Source organism: Saccopteryx bilineata, chromosome 9, assembly GCF_036850765.1.
Source record: "Saccopteryx bilineata isolate mSacBil1 chromosome 9, mSacBil1_pri_phased_curated, whole genome shotgun sequence".
Taxonomy (NCBI): domain Eukaryota; kingdom Metazoa; phylum Chordata; class Mammalia; order Chiroptera; family Emballonuridae; genus Saccopteryx; species Saccopteryx bilineata.
In genome coordinates this window covers 48,994,843-49,018,610 of record NC_089498.1, presented here as the reverse complement: position 1 = coordinate 49,018,610, position 23,768 = coordinate 48,994,843, and the positions used below count along the sequence as shown (strand labels likewise).

The following is a 23,768-nucleotide window of genomic DNA, read 5'->3' as shown; positions in this document are numbered from 1 at the left end:
CCAAAGAAACACATCCTATATTCTTTTGTTAATACAAAAAATGACATGAAAAAACATGTTTAACCTACTTCCCACCTGCTAGTGAAGTAAACTTAAATTGCATTAATAAAGCTAGCAAAAAATAGAACTACCTTATGACCCAGCAATCCCTCTACTGGGTATATACCCCAAAACCTCAGAAACATTGATACGTGAAGACACATGTAGCCCCATGTTCATTGCAGCACTGTTCACAGTGGCCAAGACATGGAAACAACCAAAAAGCCCTTCAATAGAAGACTGGATAAATAAGATGTGGCATATATACACTATGGAATACTACTCAGCCATAAGAAATGATGACATCAGATCATTTACAGCAAAATGGTGGGATCTTGATAACATTATAAGGAGTGAAATAAGTAAATCAGAAAAAAACAAGAACTACATGATTCCATACATTGGTGGAACAGAAAAATGAGACTAAGAGACATGGACAAGAGTGTGGTGGTTACCAGGGGTGGGGGGAGGGAGGACATGGGAGGGAGGGAGAGAGTTAGGGGGAGGGGGAGGGGCACAGAGAACTAGATAGAGGGTGGCGGAGGACAATCTGACTTTGGGCGAGGGGTACGCAACATAATTTAATGACAAAATAACCTAGACATGTTTTCTTTGAATATATGTACCCTGATTTATTAATGTCATCTCATTACCATTAATAAAAATTTATTTAAAAAAAAAAAGAAAGCTAGCAAAACTCTCTCTTTTCATGTTGATCTTTATGAATGCATCACCATCTTTTTTCTTTCAAAAATGTTATTGTTGATAAAAATCAATCAGAGTTGAGTGAAGGTAAGATATTACTAACATAAAAATATGTAAATACACATAGTGTTTGATATACTTTAAATTTTTTCCTAGTTTATTGAAACAATGCAATTTCAGTTGTATTGTGATGCTTGGTGGAAAGTTATTTATAACTTACCATTTTGTTTTTTTAACAATTTTTTTTTACTATTTCTGGTAGGTTTTTAATAAAAATGATGATTTCTAAAATTACATTGCAAACTTTTAACAAGTCAAAATATGATTATCTTTTTTTCTCACTATGAGTTACAAATTTTCTCATGGTGGTTGTTAAGGATTAATTATGTTTTAAAATATAAATGTTTTAATAGCATAACTCACTTTTAAACACAGTCACATTGTTCAAACTTCAACAAATGATTTTATATAAAAAAGGACACCACCCACATGCTTTTAAAGAACAGGGTTGGGTTTTGTATAGTAGTTAGACTATTATCTGCAGGATTAGAGACCCTAGTTAAAGACCATAATAAAACACTATTCCTTGCTGATTACTTTTATTTGCAGGTGGTTATCTAACCACCCAGTAGAAAAGTTTATGCACTGTATTTTTAAAAAACAAAAGGAAGCCTTTTTTAAACCTTAAGTCCCTTTATCTAAGCCATACTACATAATAATTTGCATTATACCTCTGGTTCAATAGTTTTATATGTTTAAGCTATCAAGAATCATTTTTAATGTGTTCTAAATAATTTTTAATCATCATACCTCCTTTGGCCAATATTTGTGATTGTTAAAAGTTAAATGTAAGAACTAAATACTATGTAAATTGAATGCAGTATTTGATTTTTAGGTTTGTCCTTTTACGATGAGATGGTTTGAGATATTAAAGACATGTCAATGTAATCAGTGCGTGAATAATTCTGGCTATTGTTGAGGCTTTCTTATATAAGAAGTAATTGCAAGATTAACCAAAACACTAAACATTCAGAGAAATCTAATCCTACTTCTGAGGAGACTGTGAGTACAACCTCTGCTGAGAAAAATTGAGATTTGAATTATTAGATTCTTTTCTCTTTAACCCAACTGTGCATTTTTTAAAAGCCTAGATATTTGTTGCATATTCATCTATGTAATGTATCGATCTAAATTAAGGTTTGTTCTTCTGAGATTTGATTTATTTTTTCTTTTATTTTTATATATAATTACAATTCTTTTATATCGTTTGATTTTCGAGAGATAGAGGAAGAGAGAGAGAGGCATTCATTTGTTATTCCAGTCAGTTGTGCATTCATCAGTTGTTTTCCAATATGTGCGCTGACTGGGGATCAAACCAGCAACCTTAGCATTTTGGGACAATGTTCTAACTAACTGAGCTTTCCAGTCAGAGCTATATGAAATTCTTCATTACTAGTTGAAAAATTTGTTTATTAATTCAGCATTTGTGTAATAAATGTCTACTGTGAATATCTTGTATCCTTCCTTCTTCCTTTTGAGAAGCAGTAGATCAGTCCTCTAGTGTCATATGAACTGGCTGTATTGATATGTTATATTGGATAATTCAAATTCATGCAAATAAACTGTTATTGAATTAACTATAATGAATGCTGTTGTTAAACTTCGTAGGATACTAATATACATCTTCAAATTATAACCCTTTCAAAATAGGTTTAGATCAGATTATGTAACTCTCCATGCAGATGTCCAGATAGTTCCTTATAGATGCTGGCCTAGCACATCCTTAGAAACATTATAATGGAGAAGAACAAAGTCTTTAGAGACAGATGATTTAGTCTCAAATATGGGCTCAGGGGCTTTCTACATACTGTTTGGGAAAATCCTCTATAAACCTTAGCATGCTCATCTGTAAAATGGGAAATATAATGCTATTTACCTCATAGGGTTAGCAAGAGAATTAAATGTAATAATACTAATAATAACTGTATTTATACAAGGTTTACTAAATGCATAATATCCTGTTAAAAAGTTTACTTTTGTTATCTTAATGAATTCTCATAATAACTTCAGGACATGCACTATTACTCGCTCTATTTTATCAAAGAGGAAACCATTTAGAGAAGGTAACTTGCTTACACATGTAACATGTTGAACACTGCTCAGCACATAGTGATCACTCTGTCAATGTTAGTTACTGCTATTATCCCAGAATTTGCCATTAGGTATTTTGAGAACATTTATTCCGCCCTGAACATTTTTGGGTGCATGTATATGACTCAAACCATTGGTTAAATATCATCACTTTATGGTAACAAATTACTTAGTGGAGGCAATGGATGGTATGAAATTATAGATTCCTGAAATATTTGATCAAAGCCTTCTGGCTTGAATGTTAAAACACTGTTGGTTGGTCTTTATATATTAGTTTGTCCCTTTCTAAAATATCATTGTAAAGACATGTTTTAATTTAAAATTCATTTTAAAGAGATTTTATTAAATATAATCCTAGACTAAACAGGTGGACAAACTATTAGACTGAAGGTCAGATTTAGGTATTGAGGGTTTTAATTGCGTTTTACTGTAAGTCACTATGCTAAGTGTTCTTCATGAATTATGACAAATTTTTATACTGCCTCTGTTGAAATATCATCAGAAACTGAGAAGTTGCTTTTCAAAGAATCTCACTTGAATCCAATAATCTGAATCTTACAAGTCTTCATTATATAGAATTAAAATCTTTCCTCATGTGACCTGAAATATTGCTTTCAGTATGCAGTAGTTTCTTAATAAATACATATTAAATTATTGATTTCTGGTACAATAAAAATAAATTGATTGAAAACAGTCCTCCAAATGGCCTTCCTTCAAAAATTTGAGGACAAGTATCTTCTCCTTTGAATCTTTTTTCATCAGCTTAATATCTGAAGATTCTCAAACTTACTGTTGGTGATTATAACATAGAAGAAAGTTTAGCCTGACTAAGTAGTGGAACAGTGTATAGAGTGTAGGCCTGGGATGCTGAGGACCCAGGTTCAAAACCCCAAAGTTATGGGCTTGAGCGTGGGGGCTCACCAGCTTGAGCACAGGGTCACCGGCTTGAGTGTGGGATCATAGACATGACTTCATGCGGCTTGACCCCAAAAATGGCTGACTTGAAGCCCAAGGTCTCTGACTTGAGCCCAAAGTCGCTGGCTGAGCTGGAGCCCCCTCCCACCCCCCATCACAGCACATATGAGAAAGCAGTCGATGAATAACCAAAGTGCCGCAACTGCCAGTTGCTGCTCCTCATCTCTCTCCCTTTCTGTCATCTGTTTGTTCCTGTCTGTCTCCCCTCTCTCTATCTCCCTCACAAAAAATAAATAAATAAAATTAAACAATTTAAAAAATAATGTAGAAGGAAGTTTAGGTGTTCTGCATCAAATGTCAAATACTCTCTGTGCTGAGAAACAAGAAATAATTGCCATCACAAGATCAAAAAAGTTGAGTGGGGGGAAAAGCTTATAAGTTGTAATTTTAATTATAATGTAAAAATTGAAAGGAACACTAGTACATTTCTACTGAATTTGATTGTATGTGAAATTCCTAGTTATTGTCTAAGAAAAAACGCTGACCATTTGCCCCAAAGACTACATGTTCACAAATAAGTTTTTATGAAGGATTAGCTCTAGTAGGCTCATCAGTTAGGCTACTTTCAATGTAAAACATTTTATTTACTTCATAGCAAGCACATTTTCTGGCTGATCTCTTGACCTATATTGCTTTACAACTACAAAAGGTCTAATTTTGGTGTGGTTTTTTTTGTTTTTTTTGTTTTGTATTTTTCTGAAGTTGGAAATAGGGAGGCAGTCAGACAGACTCCCGCATGTGCCTGACCGGGATCCACCCAGCACGCCCACCAGGGGGCAATGCTCTGCCCATCTGGGGCGTTGCTCTGTTGCAACCAGAGCCATTCTAGCGCCTGAGGCAAAGGCCATAGAGCCATCCTCAGCACCTGGGCCAACTTTGCTCCAATGAATGAAGCCCTGGCTGCGGGAGGGGAAGAGAGAGACAGAGAGGAAGGAGAGGGGGAGGTGTGGAGACGCAGATGGGTGCTTCTCTTGTGTGCCCTGGCAGGAAATCGAACCAGGACTCCTGCACGCCAGGCTGATGCTCTACCACTGAGCCAACCGCCAGAGCCCTGTGTTTTATTTTTAAATGATACATTCTTATTTTCATAAATGGTACCATGTCTACTATACTATATGTATTAAATATACTGTATTCTGTACCTTGCTTTTACAATCCACTGGGATAACTTTTCATATACTCACATACAGATCTACTTCACTGTTTTCTTTTAAACAAGGTGCATGGCATTCTGTAGTATAGTTGCAAAATAATTTATAAAATTATGTCTTCTATTGATAGGCATTTAAATTCTCAATCTTCCCTATTATAAACAATACTGTAATGAACACCCTATTACATAAGTTATACACATTTGTAATTATATTTGAGGTTAAGTTTCTAAATGTGAAATGGAAGGGATATGTATATAAAATTTTCATAACTATTTTGTAAATTTTTATAAGTATTACCACATTCTTCTTGAAAGGCCTTGCAAAAATTTATATTTTCATAAACAACCTTTAAGTGTCTATTTTATCTAACTTTGATTTATCAAACTTTATTTGATAGGTGAACATTTTTGTAACATTATAGTTTTAATTTATATTTTAGTAATAATAAATGAAATTGAAAATATTTGCAAAAATTTTAAGTCTTAAGGTTTTAGGACACTTTTATTTCCATGAAAAGCTTTTTCACATACTATACCAATTTCTATTGCTGTTGGTCTTTTTCTTACTTATTTTTAAAAGCTAATTAGATATTACAGAAATTAATCTTTTGTCATAAGAGTTGCAGATATTTTATGGAGGGTGGAGCATATAGTTTTTGGCTTTTTAAAATAGCCTGTCAATTTTGATACAACAATTATGTGAATGATTAATCATTTAAACAATAGTACTAAACCAGTCTATTTGAAATTACCCTTAAATCATCTTTACAATAGGTTGCTATTTTTTTTACCTATAAAATATGAGTGAGTTGAATTGAAAAATTGCTAGAGTTATTTTCAAATCATGATATCAATTTTTCTTTTAGTTGCTAAACATTTATGAAAAAATATATTTTACCATCCAATACAATGTCAATTTATACATCAAGGCTTACCTAAGTAATTTCAATTAGGAAACATCACAGCAAAAAATTAAAGAGCAGAACTTTCCTAAAATCATATTTAGCCCTGGCTGGACAGATTAGTTGGTTAGAGAATCATGCAGAACTGCAGACGTTGCCATTTAGGTCCCCAGTCAGGGCTCATACAGGATCAGATTAATGTTCCTATCTCTCTTTCTCTCCCTTCCTCTCTCACTAAAATCAATAAATAAACACTAAAAAAAGAAAAAATGTCTTCTTTAAAAAAAAAAAAGCCTGACCTTTGGTAATGCAGTGGATAAAGCATCGACCTGGAACACTGAGTCACCGATTAAAAACCCTGGGCTTGCCTGGTGAAGACACATATGGGAGTTGATGCTTTCTGCTCCTCCCCCCTTCTTTCTCTATCGCTCTCTCCTCTCTAAAATGAATAAATAAAATATTTTTTAAAGTATCTTTAAAATTATATTCACATGTTAATCTAGTTATGTTAGCATTTTAAGAAGGTGGAAGTAGTTTTTAAATCCACATAATTACCTCAGATTGATAAATATTTATGGAGTGACTATTATAAATAATATTAAAACCATCATGATAGGATTATACTGATATTGAACTGAGAAGAACCAACTACCCGCATAATGCCTCACTCCCCAATGTTGGACTCTCAAAATAAATTGACAAAAGCCTTAAACATAAGGCATAATAAGAATATAATATTATGCCAGACAATTACAAGAAATTTTTATCAATTAAGTTTTGTTCAAGATCACTTCAAAACCAGTTGGGAAATGTTCTTAAGCAAAAGGAATCAAACAGTTAAAACATGTTAAGCATTAAAATGCCTGTGTTCACCTCCACATCTCCCAAGTTTTTACTCAACAGAATACAGGGTTGGGCAAAAGTAGATTTACAGTTTGAGTACACAAAACACAGAGTTTATTCTTATATTATTGTTTATTTATTATTGTATTATTTTCTATATGAATAATTGTAAACTTTTTAGTCCACTCTGTATACTAAAACCTAAACATTTCTGTATAAATTGTTATCAAAAAGAGTATTATGAAAGTGTAATAGATTAACCATGGCATGAAATATTCTTCTATTTCAGACTGGTCCAAAATGTGGTTATTATTAATAGTGGCAAATTTGATATCGGCACTTGGAACGACACAAGGTTTCTTTGGAAAATTAAATCCTGAAAGCCCTGAAGTGACTATGAATATTGTAAGTTACTAGAGAAAAACAAAACCTAAAACACCAAGAAATTACCATGATTTAGAATTATAGTGGATTTGGCCCTGGCCAGTTGGTTCAGAGGTAGAGCATTGGCCGGCATACGGATGTCCTGGTCTGATTCCCCGTCAGGGCACACAGAAGTGACGATCTGCTTCCACCTCACCTCCCCCTCACCACTTTCTTTCTCTTTTCCTCCCACAGCCATGGCTTGATTGGCTTAAGTTAGTTGGCCTCAGTATTGAGATGGCTCCATGCCTCCACATCAGGCGCCAAAAAAAAAAAAAAAAAAAAAAAAAAAAAAAAGTTTGGTTGCAAAGCAATTGAGCAACAGCTCCAGATGGACAGAGCAGGCCCCCCTAGTGGACTTGCCTGGTGGATCCTGGTCGGGATGTATGCAGGAGTCTGTTTCTCTGCCTCCCCTCCACTCACTAAAAAAGAAAAAGAAAAAGAAGAACTATAGTGATATAAGCTTTTACATACACAATTAAATATAACTATCTACTTACTAGATGCATTTAAGAAGTCAACAAAAAAAGTTTTGGGTTTTCCTTATTAGAGTCAGATGATTTCCTATTGGGGATACCCAAGTGAAGAATATGAAGTCGTGACTGAAGATGGTTATGTTCTTGAAATCTACAGAATCCCTCATGGAAAGAAAAATTCAGAGAATAGAGGTATAACCTTCTTCCCTTCCTTCCTATTTCCCTCTTCCTTTCTCCCCTCTGCCCTCTTCACCTCTTTATTAATCTTTTTCTTTCCTTTTTCCTCTTTTTTTTTTTCAAAAGACTTAAAAACATTTTGTTCATTCTGGAAAGGAACAATGATTTTCTCATCTCCAGTCTTCAAGGAGATCACCATCAAGCAAATAAGATAGATAAGCAAATAATTATAATAATATGTGATCAGAGCAATGCTAGAACTCTGCACAGGATAAACTAGATTTCCTGACAAAGACACCTAACTAGGAGAAGTCAAGGAAAGTTTGCTCTCGGAAATATAACTAAGATCAGCCTAGAAAATCAGAAAGAGTTAGCTAAGATGTGTGTTGTGGAGGGGAGAAAAGGGAGGCAATTCAAAGCTCATTTCCTAAGGAAATCAAAGTCATTTTTGCTACTATTAAAAATGTATCTTTTTCTCATTGTAGAAAACATTGTACAGTATAAAAAGTAAAATTAAGCAAGACAACAAACTAACATCATGCTGAATTTTTTTTTAAATATAATTTTTCAATAGTTTTTAGAGACATAATTGGCATACAATATTTAAAGTGCATTATTCATGGTGGCCAAGGCATGGAGACAACCAAAGTGTCCTTCCATAGATGGTTGGATAAAGAAGATGTGGTACTCGGTCATAAGAAAAGATGAAAGTTGCCTAACCAGAGGTGGCACAGTGGATAAAACAACATCAACCTGGAACTCTGAGGTCTTCAGTTTGAAATCCTGGGCTTGCCCAGTCAAGGCACATTTGAGAATCAACTACTATGAGTTGACACTACCTGCTCCTCTCTCCCCTTCTTTCTCTCTCTCTCCTCTTTCTAAAATCAATAAATAAAAATTTAAAAAAAGATGGAATATGCTACCTGTGACAAACTGGATGGACCTTGAGAATATTATATTAAATGAAATAAGTCAGTCAGAAAAAACTGAGAATTATGATTTCATTCACAGGTGGGATAGAAACTGAGACACAAGAACAGAGACAATAGTATACTGGTTACCAGAGGGAGAAGGTTGGAGGGTGGTAGAAGATAAAGGGGGGCAAATGCATGGTGACAGAAGATAGTTTGACTTCAGGTGATGGGCACACAACACAATGTACAGATCATGTATCATAAAGATGTACAATTGAAATCTATATGCTCTTATTAACCAATTTCACCCCATTAAATTTAATAATGAAAATTTTATTTTTTATTTATTTTTTGATAGAGACAGCGAGAGGGACAGATAGGGAAAGACAGACAGAAAGGGAGCGAGATAAGAAGCATCAATTTTTCGTTGCGGCATCTTAGTTGTTCATTGATTACTTCCTCATATGTGCCGTGACCGGGGGGCTACAGCAAACCAAGTGACCCCTTGCTCAAGCCAGCAATATTGGGCTCAAACCAGTGACCATGGGGTCATGTCTATGATCCCACGTTCACCAGCAACCATGTGCTTAAGCTGGTAGGCCCACATTCAAGCCCACAACCTTGAGTTTTGAACCTGGGTCCTCTACATCCCAGTCCAATGTGCTATCCACTGTGCTACTGCCTGGTCAGGCTAATAATAAAAATTTTAAATAAAGTATATATTTGTTAAGTTTTTTGTCATCTGAAAAACCATCACCAAAATTAAGGTAAGATATTATTCAAGAATATTCAACTCAATCAAGCAAATGATGTAATGCTAGTAATGTAAAAGCCTGCTTCTATATTTATATTTATCTTAGACTAAAGAATGATTTAAGCCTGACCCGTGGTGGCACAGTGGATGAAGCCTCGACCTGAAACACTGAGGTCGCCGGTTCAAAACCCTGGTCTTACCTGGTCAAGGCACATATGGGAGTTGATGCTCCCTGCTCCTCCCCCTGCTCTCTCTCTCTCTCTCTCTCTCTCTCTTACCCATTCCCCCTCCCACCTCTCTAAAATAAATTTTAAAAAAGAATGATTTATAAATGTTTTAATTTTTTTTTTCTTTAGGCCAGAGACCTGTCGTGTTTTTGCAGCATGGTTTGCTCACATCAGCCACAAATTGGATTTCCAACCTGCCCAACAACAGCCTGGCCTTCCTTCTGGCAGATGCTGGTTATGACGTGTGGCTGGGGAACAGCAGGGGAAACACCTGGGCCAGGAGAAATATATACTATTCACCAGACTCTGTTGAATTCTGGGCTTTCAGGTAAAGAGGGGAACAATTAACAATGGACACTTAAAAATAAATATTGAGTTTTAAAAGCGTGGGTGTTTACCTCTTCCAACTCAGTCCTAGTTTAACATATTATACTTCAAGTAAGAAGAGAAGGGAGTCATTTATCCCTTAATCCTTTCTTTTTTTTTTTTTTTCTGAAGCTGGAAACGGGGAGAGACAGTCAGACAGACTCCCGCATGTACCCGACCGGGATCCACCCGGCATGCCCACCGGGGGCGACGCTCCGCCCCTGGGGGGGGTCGCTCTGCCACAACCAGAGCAGCTCCAGCGCCCGGGGCAGAGGCCAAGGAGCCATCCCCAGCGCCCGGGCCATCCTTGCTCCAATAGAGCCTTGGCTGCGGGAGGGGAAGAGAGAGACAGAGAGGAAGGAGGGGGTGGGGTGGAGAAGCAAATGGGCGCCTCTCCCATGTGCCCGGCCGGGAATCGAACCCGGGTCCCCCGTACGCCAGGCCGACGCTCCACCGCTGAGCCAACCGGCCAGGGCCCCCTAATCCTTTCTTGAATTTTTTCATACACCTCATCACAAAGGTAGCTTTTTCTCCAAACATTTTGTGGACTCATTACCCAGTATTAGAGAATTCCTTGAATTGCTTTTCCAAATGAAATGAGCAAAATGACTGAAACAAGAAAATTTTATACCCCAAGTAGATTCAAAAAGAAACATCCCTATGGATTCAAGAGGCTGTTAAACCCAGTAAAGGGTTCGAGAACAGCAATCTGAGTCAATATTTATATTGAGGATGGGTTGAACACCATGAAGATGTTATCAAAGGTTTTCTAACACTATCCTGAAAATTGCTAATGGAAGTGGAGAACCAAAGACAATTTGGTTGGTGGTGCTGCGGCACCAAAAGGCTGAAAGTTCTAGGAGCTGAAAGGAAGCCCATGTGTCCTGGCTGTAGTGAGGAAGTGGGAGATTGACATGAGAGGGGACTAGAGATGCCATCAAGGTCCCAGGAGGCCAAGACTATTGTAGACCATGGTAAAGGCCTTGGAGCTCATTCTAAATCTGATGAAAAGTCACTGAAAAGTTTTAAACAAGGGAGTGGCATAATCTTGTTTTCATTTTCAAAATATCATTCTGGCTGATTGGTGAAGAATAAAATAGAGAAGGATATAGTTCATATTAAATAGCAGTAGAATACTGCATACAAATGACTTTTAAATTTGACATTGTCTAAGGTATAGAAATAACCTCCAGCTACAGATATTATCTTGTTTGATTAAATTGTGACTTTAATGCTGTGCTTCATGTCAACTGTTTATAAGAAGCTACCCCAAACAGCATCTGGTACTCACTAATGGTCTATGAGCAGCGATACTTAGAGACTCTAGTTTTCAATTTCTCAAAGGGAGACTTTTAGAAACTATAGCAAGAAAATATGTTGTTTTATTTTGTCCTTTCTTCTTGCAGCTTTGATGAAATGGCTAAATATGACCTCCCAGCCACAATTGACTTGATTTTACAGAAAACTGGACAGGAAAAGCTACACTACGTTGGCCACTCCCAGGGCACCACCATTGGTAGGTAAAAGCAGTTGAAACAGGTAGCTTAATTCATATGGACCCCTTTCCAGATATTATGTTGACCATTATGCTAATTGCTTTCCATTCATTATATAATGTAATGTCGACAACCCAATGATATAGGAACAATTATTACTCCTATTGTATACATGGGAAAACAAAAGAGGGGGTAAATAAATTGTGCAAGGTAACGTTATTCCAAATAACGTTTACCAGCCCAGGTACTCTGATTCCCAAGCCCATGCCCTGAAACGTAGCACCACACAGCCTCTGGACTGAACTGATTCTATTCATTCAACCACATTAATAGAGCATCTACAAGATGCCCTAAGAATACAGTAATAAAGAAAATAGATTAATTAAAACTTTTGTCTTCTTACTACTTATACTCTAGTGGGAGGGGGCACAAAAAATAACAAAGATTAAAAAGTCAGATGTAAACTCAGATAATGGTAATGCTATGGAAAGACAAGTAAATAAAGGAAGGATATTAGAAAGCATCAGAGGGGTACACAGCAATTTTAGATAGGGAACAGCATCAGCCACTCTCTAAGTGAAGACATGAAGGAGTGTAAGGAGTAAGCCATGTGCATTGCCTACTGACATTCCAAATGGTCTGAGGCTGTAGTACATGTAACATGTTCAGGAAGTGGCAATGAAGGTATTCACTGTGTAGATGAATCAGGTTGAACGAATGAGACAGAGAGAGAGATATGATCGAGAAGGGACTGAGGAAAGCAGACTGTTAGGGCTTTTTGGCTATTGTAAGAATTTTATCTTTCACTCTAAAAGAAAAGGAAAATTAAGGAAGAATTTTGAATAGAGAAGTTACATGATCTGACCTATTGATCCTCTACAGAATTAGTAGTAATGTGATCCCATTAACAGGATCCCTTCAGTTACTGACAGGAAACAAAGGTTGGAGCAGAGAAACCAGTTAGAAGACCCATGTGAGAGATGATAGTGACATAGACGAGAAGGTACAGGTAGCTGGGGAGGAAATGATATGTAGTTAGGCTCTGGGTCTATATTTTAAAATATATTTTAATAGTGGAACCAACAGGATTTGCTTACATATGGGATATGGATATAAGAGAAAGAGAGGAGTCAAGGATGATGCCAAGATCTGCGGCCTGAGCACCTGGAGCAATGGAGATGCCATTAACCAAGATGAAGAAAACTGCGAGAAGAACTGATGTATCCAGGGAGAGCAGGAGCTCAATTTTAGACATGCTATTGGATACTCAAGTGGAGGGGTCAAGCCATCAGTGGTAAAAGAAGTAGGGTGGAAGCACAAGTGGGAAATGAGGCATCATATAGGAGGAATAAAGGCATGTGCTTTTTTGTTTGTTTTGCTGATTCTCACTGTCAGCTGATTACTTCATTTTCTATTAAAATTCTAAGCAGTCAGAATGTCCATATAAGGACACACACACACATATATATATACAAGGAAGTAGATAAAATTGGTGGTGAAAATTCTCTTCTTACTGCTAGATTGTCTTAAAGCCTGGATCTCACCTATAAAAATTTAGGCAGAGGCAAATGTCAGTGAGATAGAGATTCTTAATGTCCTTATTATTACATAACAGGTCGTGTTCACAAGGGGATGAAGATTAGTGCACAGCGTGTTTTTTAAAGAGTCACTCTTAAAGGAAAGGGCAAAAGCACAGCAATAGGCAGAGAGACAGAAGCAAAAAGGCCTCAACCAAGTCTGTACACATGGCTGTTCTTGAGCGGGGTGAGGTTGCTGGGCCTTTTTACTCACACTGTTGACAAGTCATCAAATGCAAGGCTGCCCAGAAGGGAGCCTAACCTTGAGTTCTCCTTGCGAAAAAAGCAAAATCAGAGAGAACTCACCACCTACCCTGCAGCTGGGGTTGAATAACTGCCTTAGACTTGAAGGAGGATCCGGGCAATGCATCATAGCAACAATGACAGGGTAAACAATTGACTCAAAATCCTTTATGAAAAAAAGGGAAATTTCCCGGATTACTAAGATTTATTCCTTTAATTTCCAAAACTACATAAAATTTAACCATTTTGGATGGAAATCTGCTTGAATTTATGACACACTCCCCTGACTTTTTAAATGGAATATTCTGAACAGAATTTAACTTTTTCTCAATGATCTAGACTAATGAAATTATTGCATTGAGATGTAATACAAAATTTTTCTTAGAATCATTTAGATGAGTAGAATTGCTGTCCTACCAATCACCAAATGATTCCAACCTACCACTCTTTCTAGTTATTTGAATTTTGAACACATCCATTTTTCTTTCTCACTTGTGGACAATTTGTCCTTGCTTTCATCATACTTGTAAATTTCTATAAGTTTATCTGCCTTTAAATTTATATCTTCTCAATTCTATGTGGTGGGAAGTTAGATTGTATCCTTGTTAGAATTGTGTCTAAAATAGGATTAAGTTTATATTGAACAAGCACCTGAGAAGTCACCTGTCCTGACAGTGCATAGACCTACTGAGGCTTCTCCTGTGTGATTCTTACTTACTCTGGGTGATATGCAGCTATAATCTAAAGAGTTAGGCAACTAGACAAAGAATTCTTTAATAAACTTAGTGCTCCTGGAGAAACCATTCTTTCTCTAATAGAATCAGGCTATATCTTATATAAAAGAGGCTGTTGTATAAACTGGAGAGTTTTTTTTCAGGCCCTTCTTGAGTCTTATCAATGTGCCATTATTAATGGTGGAAAAAGATTTTCCTATGTAATCTGACTGTATGAAATATAACTTTAAAACTATTTGATTATATTCTATTATACTACTATGTTACTGTTCATAAACCAATTAATTATGGAAAAGGCTGAGTATATTTAGTGTGTGTAGATGTTTGAATTATCTTAGCAACTCACTTGACAAGCATTTATTATGTGCCAAATATCCTGGTAAGTACATGATTCACCCTGTTTAGTTCCTATACAACCTAATGAAATACTCATTATTACCCTCTTATTTCATCTGAGGAAACTGAGGCTCTTAGAGTTTGGGTGACTTGTCCAGTCACAAGGCTAATAAACCACAGAGCCAGTATTTGAATCTTATTTAGTCAAATTTCAAACTTATACTTTTAAACTTTCTGCTTATGCAAGCTACTCATTTTATTTTATTTTATTTTATTTTATTCATTGTATAGAGGAAAGAAAGAGAGAGAGAGAGAGAGAGAGAGAGAGAGAGAGAGAGAGAAAGGGGGGAGAAGCAGGAAGCATCAACTCCCATATATGCCTAGACCAGGCAAGCTTAGGGTTTCGAACTGGTGACCTCAGCATTCCAGGTCAATGCTTTATATCAGGTCAAGTCAAACCTATTCATTTTAAAACTTAATTATCTCATTTGATGAAATGAATTTAAATATATCAAATCTTATGTATAGAGTATAAATAACTTTTTGTCATCCTATAATTATTCTAAAGTTGACCTATTTCTAAAGTCAGATAAGATTTTATTATAACTTTTTAAAAGTTCTACCTTCATGTACTCATACAGAATCTATGAAAATAAAACAAATATTTAAAAATACTAAAATATGCCTGACCTGTGGTGGCATAGTGGACAAAGTGTCGACCTGGAACGCTGAGGTTGCCATTCGAAACTTCAGGCTTGCCTGGTCAAGGCACATATGGGAGTTGATGCTTCCTGCTCCTCCCCTACTTCTCTCCAGCTCTCTCTCTCTCTCTCTCTCTCTCTCTTTCTCTCTCTCTCTCTCTTTCTCTCCCTTTCTCTTGCTCTTCTCTCTAAAATGAATAAATAAAATCTTTTAAAAATACTAAAAAAATATTAAAATCTGATTACTTTGAACAAGCGGAGATGGTCAGTTTCTCAGATTTCCTCAGATCTCTCTCTCACACACACACACACACACACACACTTGACCCATTCCTTGTTGTTCTGTTTCAGGTTTTATTGCCTTTTCTACTAATCCCAAACTGGCTAAGAGAATCAAAACCTTTTACGCATTAGCTCCAGTTGCTACTGTGAAGTACGTCACAAGCCCTTTAAACAAACTTGCAATTATTCCTCCATTCCTCTTCAAGGTATGTGATTCTTTTTAACTGAATGTAAGAGATTAAATTGTCCATGGATTTCAAAGGGAGGGAAAGAAACAAAAACACCTGGTGAACAATCATGTTTACATCCAGAATAGAATTGTATCCTTACTCTATTATTCCTCGAATAGGACTGGCCATGTTTGAATCCCTACTATAGCTTATGAGATCCCTGTATATTTCTTTATTCTTGATAACTTTCAAGAGGTTAGCAATGCCTCATAGATATTTCATTTATCAAGCACTCCACACAGCTATGTCAAGGCTGATTTCACCCCTGGAACAGGGAAAGGGAAATGAAAACAAAACCAAATAGTCCAATAAGAACTAAAATTTTTGGAAGTGGGGCCTTTGGGAGGTGATTGGATCATAAGGGTAGAGCCCTTATGAATAGATGAGTGTCCTGATGAAAGAGACAGCAGGGAGCTCTCTCACCCCTCCTGCCATGTGAGGACACAGTGAAAAGATGACAATCTGTGAACCCTGAAGCAGGTCCTCACTAGACACTGAACCTGCTGGCCCCTTGATCTTGGACTTTTAAGACTCTAGACACTAAATGGATGAAGAAAATTAGGAAGAGAAAGAATAGGATAAAAAAGGAAGGGAAAGAAGGGAAGGAAAAAGGAGAAAGAGTAAAGTAATGTTTGAAGGAGCCAAGGACTTAGAGACCCCTCTTCAATTACTCTTGGCTTTCTAACCGGTTTCCTAAGAGTTCTTTGCTCTTTAAATAGAGATGCAGTAGGGCAGTAGCATAAATATAACATACTATAAATATTAAGTAGCCATACATGGTAGGGAATTAATAATCTTTATTTTTTTCTAAAGCTTAATTACCTACTTTTTCCACACACCAAAACCAACACATATACATTTTCCTTTAAGAGAACAGGTTAGCCTCAAGCTATACAATGTAATGATGCCATTTCCTTGTCTGATTTTGTATGACTCATTTTTTTTCACTCTCAATTAACATGTGTGACTAAATCCTAATTCTTACATAGGGTCAAAGCTTTTATTCAAAGCGTAGGACTTTGTGATGATTCTGGCTATATTGATGCAGAACTTGTTCATTTCCTACTTGTACTTAGACTTCCCCGTAGGCAATGTAGAAAGTGCTAAAAAACAAAACAAAACAACAACAGCCAATAGACCTTCAGTCAGAGGCTTGGGGCTTGGGTCAGTATTCTACTTAAAATTAGTTCTAATTAGCCATTAGCCTAATGTTTTCTCTTGTATAAAATGGGGATGAAAAAATGTCTATTTTCCCCAAGAAGATTATTTAACTACCTAGCCTCATTGTCTTTCTGAAGACTTGGCTGAAAATATGGCTTAGAGTCACCATTTTCCTTTCTGATCTTTTCATAATTTATTGTTGAAATCGCACATCTTGACACTTAATTGTGACATGCTCTTTTATGATTTTATTTTATAACCCTTATTACCCCAACTAGACTGTGACTCTTTGTGTCTTATACTTCTTCTCAGCAATCAATACAATTCTCAATGCAACAATAAATACCCAATATTAATATATGTCCTGCCCATTCCACAACTTTATTGTGGAAATTATTTGAAATTCCTAAAACAACATACAAAAATATTAAAATATCACTAGCCTATTCACAACTGTACCAGCAAATTAGAGGAATTAATTAATCTTCTCTGCAGCTTGATTTTTCCAACCCTCTAATGCTTTTATTTTTTAGGTTATTTTTGGTAACAAAATATTCTACCCACACCACTATTTTGAACAGTTTCTTGCCACTGAAATATGTTCCCGTGAGATATTCAGTGCCCTGTGCAGCAATGCCTTATTCATCATTTGTGGATTTGACCAGAAGAACTTGAACACGGTTTGTATGCATTGAAATTTCTATTCTGAATATTTGGAGCAAGATTTTTGATTACTTGCCCCATCATCACTTAGAAATGTTCTTTTATAAGAACTAGAAGTAGCTTCAGAATTGTGTACATGATATGCAGATAAGACCAAAAGTAAACACAAGTCATTGCTCCCAGTTTCATCCCCTTCAAATTCCCTTCCTTCACCCCATTTTCCCTTTATGTAGAAAAAAATTAACTCACTATGTATAATGACTATCATTTATATGTATACACACACACATAGTTCTGCAAAGCAAGAGGTTTGTGTGTGAACAATTCACTCACTGCTCTCTGGCACTAAATAGAGAAAAGTAAAATGCTGAGAATTTAGACTAAAGAGCTAGATTAAAGTCTCTGGCTCCATGCTATTACTATTTGAGTAGCACTGGATATTTCTGTAAAATTCTTTGAGCCCCAATTCCCATTTTTATAGAATGAACATAATAAGCTCTCCTCTTTGAATGCTACAAATTAAAAGAGTTAGTCTATGCAATTGTACTTTGCAAGCTCTACAGCTACAGGTACCTGTGTTTTTCATATCTTTCCAGTAAACGTTGCCATAAAACAGAAAAACTTATGTCTTAGCTGTTGTGAAAAACTGAATATAGATCTAAGTGTGTGTGCATATGTGTGTTTTCTTTCTAGAGTCGCTTGGATGTGTATCTATCACATAATCCAGCGGGGACTTCTGTTCAAAATATGCTGCACTGGGCCCAGGTATCATTTCTCAAATGCTTTAAAAAAATATTTTTTTTTTTGTATTTTTCTGAAGTGACAAGCAGTGAGGCAGAGAGACAGACTCCCACATGCACCCGACCTGAATCCACCAGCATGCCCACCAGGGGGCGATGCTCTTCCCATTTGGGACATTGCTTCATTGCAACTGGAGCCATTCTAGCACCTGAGGTGGAAGCCATAGAGCCATCCTCAGCGCCCGGGCCAACTTTGCTCCAGTGGAGCATTGGCAGTGGGAGGGGAAGAGAGAGACAGACAGAAAGGAGAGGGGGAGGGATGGAGAAACAGATGAGCACTACTCCTGTGTGCCCTGACCAGGAATCAAACCCAGGACATTCCTATGCCAGGACGATGCTCTACCACTGAGCCAACCAGCCAGGGAAAATTTATTTTGAAAGCCTGAACCAAAAGCACATTCTTAAAATATTCTGTCCAATGTTCCTGGTGAGGAATTTTTCTAGCATGTGATACCAACTGAAAATGACCATCAATCCATGTGAATAAAAATACTGTGGAAACAGTTATTCTGGGAAGCAAAGACATAAATGATTTTTATAAAAACAAAGCTGCAATTTTTTTTTTGAAAGAGAGGCAGGGAGAGCGAGACAGAAACATCAAGCTGCTCCTGTATGTGTCCCAAACAAGCAACTTTTGTGTTCCAGGCTGATGCTCCAACCAACCAACATCTCTAGCCAGGGCTTAATTTTATTTATTTATTTATTTATTTATTTATTTATTATTTATTCATTCATTCATTCATTCATTTATTTATTTTAGAGACAGAGAGAGAAAGAGAGGAAGGGTAGGGGAAGGGAGCAAGAGGAGAGGGGTAAGAGAAGCATTCATTTGTTGTTTGTTGTTCCAATCAGTTGTACATTCACTGGTTGCTTCCTGTGTGTACCCTGCCTGAGGATGAACCCTCAGCCTTGTCATTTTAGTACAGACGCTCTTAAATGACTGATCTAACCAGCCAGAGTTGCAAAGCTGCATTTAAACTCATATCAGTACATTGTCCTCACCTGACCAGGCAATGGTGCAGTAGATAGAGTGTTGGCCTGGGACACTGAGGACGCTTGTTTGAAACCCGAGGTCTCTAGCTTGACCCCAGGACCCCCAGCTTGAGCATGAGACCATAGATATATATGATCCATGGTCTCTGGCTTGAGCCCAAATGTTGCTGGCTTGAAGCCCAAGGTCACTGGCTTGACTAAGGGGTCACTGGCTCCTCTGGAGCCCCCAGTCAAGGCACACATGTGAAAGCAATAAATGAACAACTAAGGTGATGCAACTATGAGTTGCTGCTTCTCATCTCTCTCCCTTCCTATCTGTCTGTCCCTGTCTGTCCATCCCCCCTCTCTAAAAATAAAAAATTGTCCTGAATAATTAATAGTTTTTATTTTATGAACGAAAAAATAATTTTTAATAACTGTTTTAATTGGAAGTTATACTACTTGGAAATGTTGGAATATTTTTCACATAGCAAGCAGAGTTTATACTTCCTCGTGTTCTTATTTTCTCTACATTAGGCTGTTAATTCTGGGAAATTTCAAGCTTTTGACTGGGGTAACCCGGTTCAGAACATGATGCACTATAATCAGGTAAGCTTCTTAAAGTTGAAGTCATTCACATTTTGAGAGACAAATATTTTAAAAAGTATAGATGAAATTACAGTAAGTGTGCATATATTTTCCAAAGGCATATTGGTGTCCAGGCCTATCCTTAAGGAAATGCTAGACTAGGATGTTATTTCCATGTGATTCCTCCATTATGTCAAACATCACCCCAGTTTCCCAGTTTCTCAATGTGCTGTCATGCTCCAGTGGCTGTTCTCATTCAAGCTGCCCTTAAAAGACCACATCACTACATGTAGAAACTTAAAATTTAATCTCCACTCATCACATTAGACATACCTTCCCTGAATCCCAGACCCCGGGCATGCCTTTCTCTCCTTTCTGGAGTGCTATTAGCAAATATAATAAACCGATGATACTAGCTGGTCATGAGATAAAACTGAAATCTCTGGTTTTTTTAAACAATATCCTCGCATTTGTTGTCAGCCAGAAAAGTGATTCAGCCACATTTCTAGATATAAGAGAAGGATGGTGTGCTTGCAGGTCTAGGCTGGAAACCTTTTCAGCAGAAGGTACTGTGTGGTATAGGCAGACATATATTGTACACTCTCCCACTTGTTGTAGCTAAAAAACCGCAAGCTTTGTAATGTGCCCTATTTGAGGCCAATATGAATTCAGACAATAATTTCTTCATCTTTCCACCCACATTCAGGAAGTTATTGACATTATTTGATGGGATAATGTTGATAAATCCTTCCCTCTGTAAACTGTCAGATTATCATTGGCTAGATATGAACAGGGGAGTACCTACATTTTTTTTTTTTTGTAATTCTCTTCTCTCTTCCTTACCTATATTTCCATCCAATAGTAGCTGAATAAAACTACTAATTTTCATGTTTCCATGACTCGATATTTAGAAGGGATTTATGTCTTTTCACCACAATATCATATGTGTAGAGAAGATGCTCACCCCCATTTTTTTACATCTTTGATGTCTTCAAAGAGGTTTTCAGAATACCATCAGATCAAACATATGTTGAAAACACATCCTCCTCACCCAAACCATCATCTTCTTAAACCCTTCAAGCAAGGACTTGCTTTGAAACTACCTTTCTACTGAGCTTTAACACCAGCAATCAGAGAATTACACCATTGGAGTTAAATGGGACCAGAATAACTTAATCCCAAATCCATCCTCTCTCCAATGAGCCAATAATAGCTCATGATGATATTTAACTAATAAAGTAGTAACTTAATTAAGGGCAATTACATGTGGTAAAATCCTTTGTTATGACAAGTTGGCTATTACCTAAGGTGAGATTTCTGGGGAAATTGGCAATGATTCTCTTATTTTCTTGTCCTGCTTTATGAGCCTTTATGAAGGCTATGTGTGATTGGCAATTTTCTAGAAATAGGAAATGGGCCAATGATAGTTTTCTCAGAATTTGAACCAATATTGAGTAAAAGCAGGTAAGTATTTAATAAATAATGCTCCTTAAATGAACTAATTGATCTGTATAGACTGATTATACTTGTAAGTTAATACAAAGTCAAAATAAATGACTCAGAACATTTTAAGGAAATCATACTTAAGAGTGTTTGCATAGAAACAATCTATTACAGTTAGAATCTAGTCAAGTCCATTTCCTTCAGCTGGAGTTGAAATATAAATTTTTAATTTGTAAGAATTGTTGTATTAAGCCTCACTCCTCAAAGTATGGTCCAGGACTAGCAGCATCAGCAATGGAAATGCAGAATCTAGGCTCTTCCCCCAGATGTACTGAACCAGAATTTTCATTTTGACGAGTCAGTTTGAGAAGCACTAATCTAAATTATATTGTATCCCCTTTGCTCTGTGGATAAAGGTGACTTTCTCTGAGCAATCATTGTTAACAATATACATATAAAACCAGGTTATAAAATTGGCAACAACATGAATGAAATTTGAGGGCATTATACTAAGTGAAATAAGTCAGACAGAGAAAGATAAGTATTGTATAATCACACTTATTTGTGGAATCTAAAACAATAAAACTGAGCCCATAGTTACAGAGAATAGATTGGTGGGTGCCAGAAATGGGGGTGGAAGGTGGGCAAGGTGGTAGAAAGGTTACAAACTTCCAGTTATAAAATAAATAAATCCTGGGGATGTAATGTACAGCATGTGACTATAGTTAATAATACTGTATTGTATATTTGAAAATTGCCAAGAGAGTGAATTTTACTCATTTTCATCACAAGAAAAAAAAATTTCAGCTATGTAAAGTGAAGGATGTTAACTATTAATAGATTTATTGTGGTAATCATTTCACAATGTATACATGCATCAAAACATTATGTTGTACACCTGAAATGTTTTATGTCAATTATACCTCAAAAACAAATATCTAGGCCAGTTAATGTTGAATAATCTGCCAAGGAATAAGTATTGGGGTTTGAAGTGCAGACACCTATGAAAACTGTGGTTCTCTTTCTCTTGTATTAGCCCACACCTCCTAACTACAATGTAGCAGACATGAATGTGCCAATTGCAGTATGGAACGGTGGCCAGGATTGGCTGGCTGACCCTCAAGATGTTGACCTCTTGCTTCCAAAACTCCCTAATCTCATTTACCACAAAAAGATTCCTTTCTACAATCACTTGGACTTTATCTGGGCCATGGATGCCCCTCAAGAAGTTTACAATGGAATTATTTCTATGATGGAAAAAGACAGAAAATAGTTCTGAATTTGAAGAATTATCCATTTATTTTTCCAAAATACTTTCTCCTCTCACCTATGATTTTCTGTAATGTTTGACATGAAGTGCTTCTTTCTATAATTTTGACTTTAAAAATATATTAGCATCACCAAACTTTGCAGTTGTCATTTTGAATTTAAATGAATTTTTTATATATAATTTTTCACTTAAAAATTTATTTAGAAATCTTGAAAGAACACATTCCTGGGGAGGTGAAACTTGTCTTGCAAGGTTTTCATTCAATTTATGCTCTAAACTCAGAATAGATTATGACCCATATATCATGAGTGTCACCAAAAGACAGTCCTGGGATTGAATATTGACACCTCTTCTGCATGCTTGAGGTTGAGTAAATTGCTTTCTATTGTCTACTGTTGCTGAAGCTCAGTCTTCCCATCTGTACAGTTGGGATATCACCTGATCTTTTGTATGTTTAACTCCATGAAAAGGCAAATTAGGCTATCACCTCAGTTGAAGTCAGCTCACTTTTACTTCCTAGGAAGAAAGGAGCAAGGGTAAGTTAGGAAGCAGCAGACAATCCTGGTTCAGGAAATTGGGAAGTAAAAGGTGTGCTCTTCATTCTTACTGCTATTCTTCCCCCGTATCTTTGGACCTCAGCCACAAGAGAGACACCAAGTAATCAAAATATTTTTATCACTGCCACCATCCTAGTAAGCATTTCCACTGATGTTTAAGTCAGAATGTGCAACTCCCAGCAATTGATGCTCCTTTCCCCCAAACTAATGACTCCCCCAACTTCCAAAATTATAATTAACATAGGTTTACCTATGAAATTCTAAATCTGAACAGTCACCATATCAAGGATTTATTTCTCTAGCCACTTCCTATTTCTTGTTTTAATTTGGAACAAATTTGAGACATTACATATTTCATCCAAGACTCTTTCAGAATATTTCTAGAAGATAAGATTTCTTTCTTTAACATAACAACATAATTATCACATCAAATTTTCCTTAATATTGTTAAATATCCAAACAATGTTCAAATTTCTAATTGTCTTATAAACATCAATTTTTTTATAGTTTGTTTAAATCAGAATTCAAATAAGGCATTCACTTTTTTATTTATTTATTTTAATGTGGTGACATTGATAAATCAGGGTACATATGTTCAGAGAAAACATCT

The 23,768-nt window shown here is 36.4% G+C and overlaps 1 protein-coding gene across 1 annotated transcript; it reads left to right on the top strand.

Moving 5' to 3' along the window:
• The first annotated feature begins 1,673 nt into the window (after positions 1–1,673).
• LOC136312768 (gastric triacylglycerol lipase-like) lies at positions 1,674–22,736 on the top strand. Its single transcript, XM_066242615.1, has 10 exons — positions 1,674–1,806; positions 7,058–7,173; positions 7,742–7,859; positions 9,869–10,067; positions 11,512–11,621; positions 15,544–15,680; positions 17,399–17,545; positions 18,222–18,293; positions 19,838–19,909; positions 22,368–22,736. Exons 2-10 carry the CDS (start codon positions 7,069–7,071, stop codon positions 22,602–22,604), a joined length of 1,197 nt encoding a protein of 398 aa, XP_066098712.1. The 5' UTR covers positions 1,674–1,806; positions 7,058–7,068; the 3' UTR covers positions 22,605–22,736.
• The last annotated feature ends 1,032 nt before the right edge of the window (positions 22,737–23,768 follow it).

Bases quoted from the DNA above. Each gene is read 5' to 3' on its own strand.
- LOC136312768 (XM_066242615.1), top strand. From the start codon at position 7,069: ATGTGGTTATTATTAATAGTGGCAAATTTGATATCGGCACTTGGAACG. The intron at 10,068-11,511 runs GTAAAGAGGGGA...TTCTTCTTGCAG, and splicing joins GTTGAATTCTGGGCTTTCAG to CTTTGATGAAATGGCTAAAT. The intron at 15,681-17,398 runs GTATGTGATTCT...TTTATTTTTTAG, and splicing joins TTCCTCCATTCCTCTTCAAG to GTTATTTTTGGTAACAAAAT.